The 13147-nt window shown below is 45.9% G+C and overlaps 1 protein-coding gene across 2 annotated transcripts in view; it reads right to left on the bottom strand.

Annotated features, from left to right (window-relative positions):
* Nucleotides 1-4214: 4214 nt before the first annotated feature.
* Nucleotides 4215-13147, bottom strand: part of LRGUK (leucine rich repeats and guanylate kinase domain containing) — a 54596-nt gene continuing 45663 nt past the window's right edge. The window contains exons 18-21 of one of the 2 annotated variants that reach the window (XM_083572629.1): nt 8757-8894; nt 7563-7589; nt 6221-6345; nt 4215-5184 (exon numbers count right to left, since the gene is read on the bottom strand). In XM_083572629.1, coding sequence (XP_083428755.1) covers nt 4979-5184; nt 6221-6345; nt 7563-7589; nt 8757-8894 — 496 coding nt within the window. In that variant the 3' untranslated portion in view covers nt 4215-4978. The remainder of the gene's footprint in view (nt 5185-6220; nt 6346-7562; nt 7590-8756; nt 8895-13147) is intronic. The other variant, XM_083572630.1, reaches the window with a different exon arrangement.

The following is a 13147-nucleotide window of genomic DNA, read 5'->3' as shown; positions in this document are numbered from 1 at the left end:
GAGGACTCCTCTAGACTTGTTTATTGTGCATTTGTCCAGATTTGCCGGTGCAAAGTTTAGTGGAGATTGGACTATATTCAGTCTTGATTGAGCACTCATCCAGATTGGGTTATGGGGTGTTTATTCATCTTCCTGTCCCAATTGTTCATTCTTCTCTTCTCAATGTGTCTTATCATCACTTTTCCAGCTGCAAAAAGTCCACTTCCTTTTAAAAATTTAATTTATTGAACTAGAGGCCTGGCCTTCAACTGTGGGTACAGACTCACTGGGGGTGGCCCATGACCAGGTCACAACAGGAGCACTATTGCCCTGCAAATATATAGTAAAAGATTAAGAAATTGGTCCCCAAATGCATTTTCGTTTAAAAGTAGGTCCTGGGTCTGAAAAGATCGAAGTTACCTGTGTTATAGTGGCAGAGTGCTTGAATACACATCAATTGCTCAAACCTACATTTCTCAACAAGCCCCCTTGAACCGCTCCTGCAAAATACTGACAGTCTGGAGGAGCCTTGAAACTGGCTTTAAATGAAGACACGAGTTGGGCTTCATCTTGAAGGTATGTACCCCTTCCCACACTCTCCTTGACCCGCAAACAATTTAAGGCAGAGCTTTCCAAATTGTGTGTCACGACACGCTAGTGTGTCGGCTGCACTGTGTAGGGCTGCATCTACACAGCTATAAAAAAACGCTCTGAAAATACTCTGGGGGAAAAAAACGTTTTAAAGCTCACAATGGAAAATTTCAGATCTACACTGCCACCTGGTGTCACAATGTTATAACGCATTTATAATATTTTTATTATTTAGCTGAGTCCTAGGTGTGTCTCAGAAATTCTCCCTGCGCTCCTCCCGGGGCTGGAAAGAGGTTAGTTTAACCTCCAGCTTGCTGGTAAAACTGAATTACTGTGTCGTGAAATGATGCATGTCTCTAAAATGTCTCACCAGTATGAAAAGTTTAGAAAGCTCTGATTTAAGGTATTTCTTTAAACTAGCGAGAGTCTCACCAAATAAAGAGGATGGGGAAATGACTAAAAATCTGGGTTGTAGTTCACTAGGGTGGGTGTGGGGCAGCCATCCCCATCTGTTTCCCTTTCCTGCTCTTGGCTTGGATTTTTTTGGGTGTGGCTGCCCTTCTTTCTCTTGGTCTGGAAAATGTGCGTCTTACCAGATTGCCCAGTATCTGTAGAACCGCAGAACATTCAGTATCTGCACATGGCATCCTATAATACAGTGGTACCTCGGGTTAAGTACTTAATTCGTTCCGGAGATCCGTTCTTAACCTGAAACTGTTCTTAACCTGAAGCACCATTTTAGCTAATGGGGCCTCCTGCTGCCACTGCGCTGCCGGAGCACAATTTCTGTTCTCATCCTGAAGCAAAGATCTTAACCCAAGGTACTATTTCTGGGTTAGCAGAGTCTGTAACCTGAAGCATATATAACCTGAGGTACCACTGTACATGATTGCAACTTTTGATATTTGGGAGTGGATATGTGATATTTTGATGGGACGCAGGTGGCGCTGTGGTCTAAACCACTGAGCCTCTTGGGCTTACCGATCGGAAGGTCAGTGGTTCAAATCCCCGCGACGGGGTGAGCTCCCGTTGCTCGGTCCCAGTTCCTGCCAACCTAGCAGTTTGAAAGCACGTCAAACTGCAAGTAGATAAATAGATACCGCTCCGGCGGGAAGGTAAACGGCGTTTCCATGCGCTGCTCTAGTTTGCCAGAAGCGGCTTAGTCATGCTGGCCACATGACCCGGAAGCTGTACGCCAGCTCCCTCAGCCAGTAAAGCGAGATGAGTGCCACAACCCCAGAGTCGTTCGCGACTGGACCTAATGGTCAGGGGTCCTTTACCTTTATCTTTATGTGATATTTAGTCAGATGGTGTTTGATCATGGAATACAGCTGCGTTTAGTATTTGACCACTTAATATGTTTCATTTTTTTTTAAATGCTTACCAAACTGAAAGAGACCCACCATCACAAGAATGCCAAATTTTGGAAGTCAGAATTTCACTTTTAAATTCTGGAGCGGCAAAGCTTGAAAGGTGGGTGATTTTTCATTTTTGCAAAGATCGAATGCAGCCCTTAGGCACATTCTGTTGTGCAAGTTGAGAATGGTGTAGTATAGTTTCCGAGTCCCCCTCTCTCTGCTGGACTGTTTATAAGGTCCCTTTAATTCATTTTGTGGCATCTTATTTGCCCTGTTCGGTGGGCTTGAGAAAAGAGGAGGGGGCTGCTGGAAGATAGATCTTCAAGTTCCTTTGGCTGTCTAGTTGAATCCTCGTTGCTTTCAAAGTGCAAGATAGACGCTTTTGTCACCCAAATTAGACGGAATGGCAAGGGGCTCTTTGGGGTGCTGTAAAGATGTCTTTGTAAATCACCAAACACACTTTGGGCAAGTTTCTTGGCTGCTCTCCCCTTTACAGTAAGCATAAATCGTCTGCTATGGAAACCAGGATAAGACAAAGGATGGGGGGCAAATCCCTGTGAAAAAGAGAATTCAGGTGGAAAGGGAAATTAGTTTTCTGGCTCATGTGAGGGATATTGAGTTTTTTCTTGGCTGTTGGCCTGGTCTCCAATACACTGAAACAAAGAACTTTAAGTGGCATTTGATGGTATTCTAATCAGCAAGCTTTGACGCTGGATTTATTTTGCTTTTGACTAGAGCGGAGTCTGGAAACGGAGGAGTTATAATTCAGTTGTAAAAAGCGTGCACTTTATCCGAGGCTGATTCCTGGGTGACTCGGCTGACAGGGCTGGGAAAGACCTCTTTGCCCCCGAGATCCTCAGAGACTGCAGCACTCAGAGTAGACAATACTGATTATATAGACCAGGGTTTCCCAGAGTTGGTTCTCCGGCTGTTTTTGGACTACAACTCCCATCATCCCTAGCTAGCAGGACCAGTGGTCCAGGATGATGGGAGTTGTAGTTCAAAAACAGCTGGAAACCCAAGCCTACAGGGATACTTAACTTGCAGAACTGGGATATTTTAGGGCATTCCCACTAATCTCTACTATCATAAAACTTTGTGGGTCTTCAGCTGTGGGTCTTGCAAATACTGGTTAGATCAGCCTTTCTCAACCTGTGGGTCCCCAGCTGTTGTTGAACTACAACTCCCATCACCCCTAGCTATCAAGGCCAGAGCTCAGGGATGATGGGAGTTGTGGTCCAATAACATCTGGTTGAGAACCGCTGGGTTAGATGAACATGTGCATTTAGTGTACAAGATGTGGGGGATGGCTATATTACGGTCCCTCCCAAAAAAAGAAACAACCACCTAGAACATTAATTCCTGAAACACCATTCTAGTAAATGAGATGAGAATTTGATTCATTGGCCAAATCATGGGAATGCTAATTTAAAAACTGATGGATGTGCAAGTTGCAGTGTTCAAGTCAGGAAGCTCCCGAGAATTGGCTGTGAGAGCTCTGGTCTCTTTTAATGAAGTTGAACCCTCATTACCTATTAGCTGAGCGGTTGTGGTGTCAATGGTCGCCACAGCCAATACTGGGGATTGAACGGCTTAGGAGAGGTGCTGCAGTGTAGGAAAGCAAGAGGATGGCAATAACCACTGTGCTACGTAAAGGGTTGTGTGTTGTTGCTTTTTGCAGACCATCACTTGCTAGCTGTAAAGCCGTTAATGGCCAGCACACGCAAAAAAATTGTGAAGGAATCAGAACCTACTATGATCACAAACAAATTAGCACATTTATTTTGAATGCGATACAACAAAGCTCATGCATAGTCTTGTTGCAGAACTGCTGTGCCAGTCTGACCCATACCTCTGTACCAGATAGATTTGTGAAGTGAGCTTTTTATAGCAAAACAGTTAAATTTGCATCAGCGTTTTTTCCCAAGGTTTCAGGTGCCAGCTGGCACAAGGCTCAGCAGCCTTGAATCATGCCGGCAATGAGAATGAGGTGCAGAGCAGGTGCAGATGTCTCTTTTTTTAAAGCTCTCCAGTTTGCTGGGTGCTTTCCATTTCACACATCCGAAAGCAACCTGCTTGGCTAATGGCTCCCAGCTGGTTCATCTATAACTCTTTTTCTTGGTCGCTGGAGATTTATGTCTCCTTCTCAGCTGCTGGGAGATGAAGCTGGTCTTTCAGAGGGTTAAAGACATGTCTCCAGTGCTTGGGTGCTTAGACTAAGTGGTGATTTATTTTCTGTGGGGTGTTTCAATTGCTGACGTTTCAAAGAGAATTTCCCAAACAGAATGATCAAAAGATTGCATTTTATTATTTTTTATTTGGATGCTAAAATGGTCTTCCTTCTTCCGAGGTAAATGGGACCACTTTTTATATTACATGCCTCTTAGAGTCTACTTCCCATTATCGTACACAGCTAAGCCATTTTGACCTAACCTTTCCACTTGGGTCTGAAGGATCCCATCACAATTTTCAAATAGCTGCCATTTGAATGTGGAGTGTTTTTAGGACTATCACTCACCTAAAGCAATCTCAGATGATTCTGCGTCAGTGTTTTAACTGAGGAATAAATTAACTAAACTGGCGTATTTCAAGGCCTAGCAACTGTAAACAACACTTGTTTGAAATAACGCAGTAGACACGTTGGCTATTCAGATCTTTTATAGTGAAATGAGAAGCTACTTGTTCCTTGGGCGCGTGGGGAAAAATAAGAGCTCTGATATGCATCATAATCAGCTGAACCATCCATCACCCCCATAAAGCCTGCGATTTAGAAATATCTACCAAAACTAAAACACCCTGTCAAATGGCTGACCATAGGGGGGACTTGGATATTCCAAGATGTACATATAAATTGCGAGGAATAGCCCACCGACTGCCCTCTGAATCGCTCCCATGTCACCCAAAACAAGCATCCTGTTATGAGTGGCTTGTTGCCGGCAAGAGGCTTTCAAGCGAGCTGCAGGCAGATCTCAGCGGGGAGGAGCACTTGGAAGCGAAGGAGTCTTGTGCAGCGTTTTCCCAGAAGGGGCTGGGGGTGGAGGGGACAACGGCTACGACGAAGGCTTTGGGTTAGACAACAGAGAAGAGGGTTGCCCTTCTGCTGCTGCAGGTTTGTTTCTTTTCCTCCCGGACGGAATGGGAGGGAGTACTGGCTTGGTGTTGGAACCTGGACGGTCTACGAGTTGGCGAACGGCGGGAGAAGGAGGCTTGGGCTTGGGCGCTTTCTTCTCTTTGGACTCGGGAGAAAGGGTCACCTCTGCAAGAAAGGAAAATGGCATTCGTCAGCAGTTCCGATGAGTAGGAAGCAGCCGCCGTTAGAATAGGAGTGGCGGCTGTGGGGTTAAGACTCCAGCTGCCATCAGCCCCAGCCAGGGAAGATGGGAGGAGAGTCCTGGTTCTAGCAGACGCCCAACAGAGAGAACCTTAACAAAGCACCCTGTTCAAGGAGAACCGCTTCACAAAGGGTCTTCCCGCTTGTGCAGCGCCTAACTGCCGAGTCATTAAATATGCTCGTTCTTTGCCATGGGTGAATTGGGGTTCGTGTGTCAGCATTTCTGATGCATGGGGTTGGGCGTGACGTCATTCGCAATAAGCAGCACACTTCTCTGCCACCTAACTGCTAATGCTGGATATTGGGGCTGGTCTGCCAACTCATTTGCAGAAGTTCACAAGCACAGCGCAGCAGGGATTATTTCCCTTCCCTGCCATTTGCCCCTTCTCTTTTTTGCATCACTATAGCTTTGAGTCAGGGACATACTATGCAAAACCGCTCTGAAGGCTCAGGACTTGCTGGTCTCTTTAGAGCAGCGGTGGGGAACCTCAAGCCTGGGGGCCAAATGCAGCCTTTTGGGGTCTCCACCTGGCCCTTGGAACACCTCCCTAAGCTATGCCTCTTCTTCTGCCACAACCCTTTCCCCACTGTCCTTGAGTGCCTTTACATGGCTGGAATGTGCTCTGAACTGTGGCAATACCTCTGGAGATGTGTGTGCATTGGGGAGGGGCAGTGGGCTAGAAACTTTGGTATGGCTGGCATGCAACCCACACCGAAGCAATTTAAGGCCTGCTTTTGAGCTCCACAAAGTTGCCCTTTTGAGAATGTGTCCTTCCGATTAAAAAAAGGCTCCCCAGCCCTGCTTTGGAGCATAAAAACAGCAGAGGGGGTTCTGTGTCTGGATCACAGGTAGGTGAAACTGGCCCCCATGGGCTGCAAATGTGCTGTTTCCGTCTTGGCCCAGTAGAGCTCATGGCCAAAGCTTTTCCTCCACTCCCACCTTTCCTGCCTTCCTGCTCACCATCCATCTCCTCGGCTGACGGAACCGGGGCAGCGGGCGGCAGTTGAGAAGCCATGCTTCTAGATGAAAGTGCTCCCGGCGAAAGGCTGAGCGAATATCTTGGTGTGCCGTGTGCCTCTCTGGGGCTGGGAAAGGAAAGTTTGGTTCTCATGAACAAAAAAGCAAGCAAGCAAGCAGAAGACGACAACCGATACGTACTTTGCAACTTGGGCGACTTGCAGAATCTTACAACAACACCCAAGTCTGCCTGAGATGTTTCACCCCTCCGACTTAGCAGTGCCACATGAGTGCCAGGGTGTGCTCAGATAGTCTGTGCCAACCTAGTGCCTCCCCAGATGCTCTGGCCTACAACTCCCATGAGGCCCAACAAAGCACGTGGTTGTGGGGTTGATGGGAGTTGTAGTCCAAAACAGCCGGAAGGCGCCAGGCACTCCATACTTAGATCAGCTGTGCATAATCAAGAGATGAGCTCCCGCCAGCTGGGGAGCAGAGAAAGGGGATCCTACTGTGGACTCCTTGGTTCACTTCTGCTTCACTGGCACCCCCAGATCTATTACCAGGGTGAGTGCAGAGGTTTCTTCTGCAGTTGAGCCGACGCCAGATGTAGAACTGCAAGCCTTGGTAAAGTCGAATGAGCAAGTGCCATAGGCAGGGATACCTCAAAGCCAGTCCCTCCTTCCCACCATCACCCAGTTCACTGCCTGGAGCTCCTTCTTCCTTCCTGCATTCCCCATCAGACTGAGCCAATGGAGATGGGTGAATCTTGCAATTTCGGTTTCTCTCAGGTTCTTAACATTTTCCAGTTGTAAGCTCAGCTCTCCAGGAATCCACACCAGTTTCCATTTTTTAAAAGATCAGAATTCTAGTGTTAATTTCTCCTAATGCACATGTTTGTGTATGGCATTTTGCCTAATAAAGCACATTTTTGCAAAGCAATGTTCCCTAACGTAGCACTTATTTTTGCATATTTTCACTAACATAACGCAAATTTTGAAACATGCCCGTGTTTCGACTTGTGTATTGCTTTGGAAAGTTTGAATGAGGTGTGCTCTTAAATGCAATCTAAATCCATTTCCCTCCCCATCCCTAGTACATGTACTGTGCAGAAGCAATGCAGCACCCATACGACGCCGCACCCCTTGCTCTCTGCATCGGGAACACCAGGCTTGGAATTATGACCCTTTGCTTTAGAAAATGCTGGAGGCTCCAAGATTGGGGGGGGGGGGAGACCCACAATTCCCCAGGCAAGCCGCTCAGGCATGATAAAAATAGTTCACAAAACAACACCACCACACCTCTATTAACAAGCTTCACATCTTGGCATGCTTTCGCACAAACTTACCAGGACTGATTTTTTGTTTTACTTGCTCTTCAGTCCCAAGCAATGGAAGCATGAAATTGAAAATGAAGGGTGGACATATTGATTAGGAAAGGGGTGCAGGCTACTGCTGGGCTGACTCCCCAAGCCCCCCCCCACTCAGCCTGCTAATATGCTTCGGACTGGCAGCTTGCAGGGAGCTCGGTGGTGTCTGGCTGGCCAGGAGGCAGGACTGGAGAGTCCATTCTTTTGACCCAGCATGGCTCTCCCTGCGTTCTCAAATGGGATGAGCCACCCTCTCTTCCGCTCCAATCAAAACTCGCATGCAAAGTAGAAGACAGGAAAGCTGAATATTCTGCACCCCTTTGGCCAGCTGTTGCACCACCTTAGGGTACAGATTTTCACTTGGAGGAGCACAAGTTTGCACAGCAGTTGGGGTGCGCACACAAGCACACACTATGAATGAATGAATGTGAGTGCATGCACACACACACACACACACAGCAGCCTGCTTTCTTGCAAGCTTGGCTCACAGTTGATTTCTCACAAACACAATTAAGGGTGCTAAGTGGAGGCGCTTGCAGAGTTAAAACACCTTAACATGAGGAAATGGAAAGGAAGGAAGGTTTTGTTTCCCCAGATACAAACGAATGCAGGAACCACCCGCACGAGGCAGGCTTCAGCCGGCTTCGAGATCTTTACAGCTGGCAAATTTAAACTGAGTAAAGAGGAGCCAGAAGGCAGAATGGGCCAGGGAAAGGAGCTGTCATGGAGATGTGGGGATCACTGGGGATTTCCCTGGGCGCCCTTCCTGCCCTTAAGGCTAGTAGTAGCTCCAACCAAGCCAAAAGAAGCCCACCAGCCCTTCCAGGTGCCGTTACATTAGCCTTGGTAAGGTTACACCATGCATTTATATTCAATTACAACTCAAGTCATGGATTGCATCAGATGAAACGGGATACTGTCTGTGACAGCTCATTCCACACTAAGCCAGTTTGGTTTCTGTGCCAAAGCCGCCTTTTATTTTTTGCTGCTCCAGACTGGCTGGGCTGCTTCTCTGAAAGGGGTTTCCACAGGGAAGAAATCAGTCCCTGATGAAACCAGAGGAGCCATTAGGATCCAGGCATGCACTCCAGGCAAGGTTCTATGGCAGAACCTGCCAGATGGGGAACCTGCCCACCTCGCCCCTTGCCAAAGAACACTTTTGCCCTTACCCACCTTCGGTCTGGGCTAGCGGGTGGGACACCACGATCTGGGCTGCTGTCTTTTCTGGGCGACAACTTCGAAACCTGAGATGGGGGTTCCAAAAACCGAGCATGTGATAAGCCAACTGCTGCGGAGGTGCCGTCAAAATAGCTGGAATGACACATAAGGAAGTATATGAGGACTTCTCTCCGTTATATGCATCAGAGAGAAAGTCAAGATTCTTTCCTTTCTTTCCACTGTGAAAGAATAACACCCCCAATTCACATTGGCAACCCTGGCCTCTCTTCCCTATGTTGTACCATTGGTGTTGAATGAAATGGCTCTCAGGGTCTCATACAACCCAGTGATTTTATAAGTGTTATACTGGATTCTACAGGGGGAAAAGACTGCTAAAGAGATCAAATAATTTGGACACATTTAGCCTGATAACAACAACAACAACAACAACAATTTATTATTTATACCCTGCTCATCTGGCTGAGTTTCCCCAGCCACTCTGGGCAGCTTCCAATTGAGTGTTAAAAACAATACAGCATTAAATATTAAAAACTTCCCTAAACAGGGTTGCCTTCAGAATGTCTTTTAAAGATATGATAGCTGCTTATTTCCTTCGCATCTGAAGGGACTGTTCCACAGGACAGGCACCACCACCGAGAAGGCCCTCTGCCTGGTTCCCTTTTGTTGGGAGAACAGAGCATTAGGATTTACTAGATAATTTCATTTTCTGCAGTGGGTGGGGGGGCTGCAGTATCCCCAGGACTTATCATGGGTGCTCTATGCCTCTCCAAGCTTTTCTGCAAGAGCAGGTTTTTTAAAAAAAATATATTTATTGAAATTTTACAGACAAAAGAAAATTACAGAATAAAAAAAGAAAAAGAAAAAGAAAAAAGATACAAAAATGCAAAGAAAAATACAAAATACATGAAGAAATAAAAAACAATTAAAAAAACAAATCAATCTTTTCGTATCTTATATTTCAATTACTTGTTTCCTGACCTCCTCACACCTCCCTTTTTTGTATTCCAATTCACATAGTTAATTCAGCAAATCCTTTCCCTCTTTGTATTTATCTTAATTCTATATCTTAACATATTATAACTTTATATTTTCATCTAATTATAGTCCATTTTTACATATTCTTTTTAACCTTATTGCTAAAGCCACTTCATTTCAATCCAACATCATTTTAGCATTCATTAATTTTACAATGTTTCTGCAAATAGTCTTTAAACTTCTTCCAATCTTCTTCCACCAACTCTTCTCCCTGGTCTCGGATTCTGCCAGTCATTTCCGCCAATTCCATATAGTCTATCACTTTCATCTGCCATTCTTCCAAGGTGGGTAGATCTTGTGTCTTCCAATACTTTGCGATGAGAATTCTTGCTGCTGTTGTTGCATACATAAAGCAAGTTCTGTCCTTCTTTGGCACCAATTGGCCGACCATGCCCAGGAGAAAGGCCTCTGGTTTCTTCAGGAAGGTATATTTAAATACCTTTTTCATTTCATTATAGATCATCTCCCAGAAAGCCTTAATCCTTGGGCACGTCCACCAAAGGTGAAAGAATGTACCTTCATTTTCTTTACATTTCCAACACTTATTATCAGGCAAATGATATATTTTTGCAAGCTTGACTGGTGTCATGTACCACCTATATATCATTTTCATAATATTCTCTCTTAAGGCATTACATGCCGTAAATTTCATACCGGTGGTCCACAACTGTTCCCAGTCAGCAAACATAATGTTATGACCAATATCTTGTGCCCATTTAATCATTGCAGATTTAACCGTTTCATCCTGTGTGTTCCATTTTAACAGCAAGTTATACATTCTTGAAAGTATCTTAGTTTTGGGATCTAACAGTTCTGTTTCCAATTTTGATTTTTCCACCTGGAAGCCAATTTTTTTGTCCAAATTATAGGCCTCTCTTATTTGATAATAATGAAGCCAGTCTCGCACTTTATCTTTTAATTTCTCAAAACTCTGCAATTTCAATTTCTCTCCTTCTTGTTCCAATATTTCCCAATATTTCGGCCATTTGGCCTCCATATTGAGCTTTTTCTGAGCCTTCGCTTCCATTGGTGACAACCACCTTGGGGTTTTATTTTCCAATAAGTCTTTGTATCTTATCCAGACATTGAACAATGCTTTCCTGACAATATGGTTTTTAAATGCTTTATGTGCTTTAACCTTGTCGTACCACAGATATGCATGCCACCCAAAAACATTATTAAAACCTTCCCTGCAAGAGCAGTTTTCACCATTCCTATCAGTTGGGTAGCACAGCCATCTTCTTTCCAAACAGAAGTTTTTCTGAACCCTTACATAGGGCTCGTCCACATGGAAGGTAGCCCTCTGTTGCCTTGTCGGACATCCTCGGGAGAAGAAAAGGCTAAGGAGCCAACCCTACACAAATCCGGAGTGGAGTCCCTAAGACGGTTGGATGGTGCCTTGTACAACTCCTTCTGGCAACTGCTAGTGCCAAACACCTTGCTCCGCTTTCCTTTGGACCACAGCAGTGAGGCTGAGAGGGGGGTCTTGTCGTCTGGGCAGCCCAGGACCTCCAGACACACTGCCCAGGCTAGCGCCCCAGGGAGGTCACTTTGGTGCTGCTAACTCAGCAGTTTGACTTCGCCCTTGGAGGCGCACTCCATTGTCTTTTGAGACAGACAGATGCCAACAACATCATGAATGGGGAACCTGTGACCCTCTGAATGCTGCTGGATTCCTCCTCCTTGATTACTGGCGATGTTGGCTGGGGCTGATGGGAGTCCAGCATCATCCAGGGGGGCTCAGCTTCCCCATCACTGCCCTGCATGGAGGCAAAACATTACAGGGCCATGTTGGTGACACAAACATCCTTCCAGAGGATGGATTTTAAATGTAAGAATACAAGAATACAAGCCCATTGGATCAGGCTAGTGGCCCATCAAAGAGGTCAACCAGATGCCTGTGGGAAGCATCTTTCCATAGGAGAAAGAAATAATTGCTAGCAAATACATTAAGCTGACAAATAATGCTATTTCTATGGACAGTTTGAATAGTGCTATAGGCACTGTTATAGATATATATATAAAGAAGGCTGATCGCCGAAGAATTGATTCTTTTGAATTATGGTGCTGGAGGAGACTCTTGAGAGTCCCATGGACTGCAAGAAGATCAAACCTATCCATTCTTAAGGAAATCAGCCCTGAGTGCTCACTGGAAGGACAGATCCTGAAGCTGAGGCTCCAAGACTTTGGCCACCTCATGAGAAGAGAAGACTCCCTGGAAAAGACCCTGATGTTGGGAAAGATGGAGGGCACAAGGAGGAGGGGACGACAGAGGACGAGATGGTGGGACAGTGTTCTCGAAGCTACCAGCATGAGTTTGACCAAACTGCGGGAGGCAGTGGAAGACAGGAGTGCCTGGCGTGCTCTGGTCCAGGGGGTCACAAAGAGTCGGACACGACTAAACGACTAAACAACAACAACAACATAGGCACGTCAACAATTTACTATTCCAATTGCCCCAAAGATGCCTTGGCTCAAATTATTTTAACTAAATTGCGTCAAAGTGAGTTCTCTGCTTTGAAAAGGCACACTGGGGCCATGCTGTTGTGGTTGTAGTTGGGGTATTTGTTTATATCCCACCCTTCTCTACGGCAGCTTAGAAAACAAGCGAATGCTACGGTGTGCTCAGATTATATTAGCGACATGACTGAGCAGGTATGCAAGTACACCTGTACTCACACCTGGAAAATGCTGTCCCTTGCTCATGCCTGGAGCTAGAGGATTTCCCAAGGAGAAAAGGATATGGGGGAAAATGCAGAGCTCCGCTGGCACCGCACACAGAACAGATTCGCAGAAACCCCTGTGCTCTTTTCTTTAGCAGGCAGATTATTTCAAGGCGGTCACAGGGGAGATGAATAGCTGTTTATCCAAAGACAACAGTTTGTGCTTCTCCATGGTGCTAGGCAAGCTAGTAGGGTTGCATGGCTGTCCATAGGGAATGCTTTGCCGCTGCTGCAGTCACTCATATGAATGTACAAAGAGCCCTGGTAGATCAGGCCAAAGTTTCCCCCCAGCTCAGAGTCCGGCTTGCAGTAACCAGCCAGATGTCTCCAGGAAGCCCACAAGCAGGAAAGGATGCAAAGGCAATCGCCCTCTGCTGTTGCTGCTCCCCAGCAACTGATGCTTCTCTGAACATGGGAGATTCCAGGTAGTTGTCACAGCCTATGTCCATTATTGACTCCATCGACCACCCATGAATTTGTCCAGTCCCCCTTTAAAGCCAGCTGGGCTACTTACTGGACGCCACAGTTCAAGGCAGAGAATTATTATTAAGAAAGCCATAAATTAACTACAGGCTGATTCCAACAACGTTTCCCTCCAAGCAGACACACTCAAATGTCAATGGTCTA

The sequence above is a fragment of the Podarcis filfolensis genome, assembly GCF_964270895.1.
Source record: "Podarcis filfolensis genome assembly, chromosome: 10".
NCBI lineage: Eukaryota > Metazoa > Chordata > Lepidosauria > Squamata > Lacertidae > Podarcis > Podarcis filfolensis.
The sequence above is the reverse complement of the archived record's forward strand: the minus strand, read 5'-3'. Positions and strand labels throughout refer to the sequence as shown.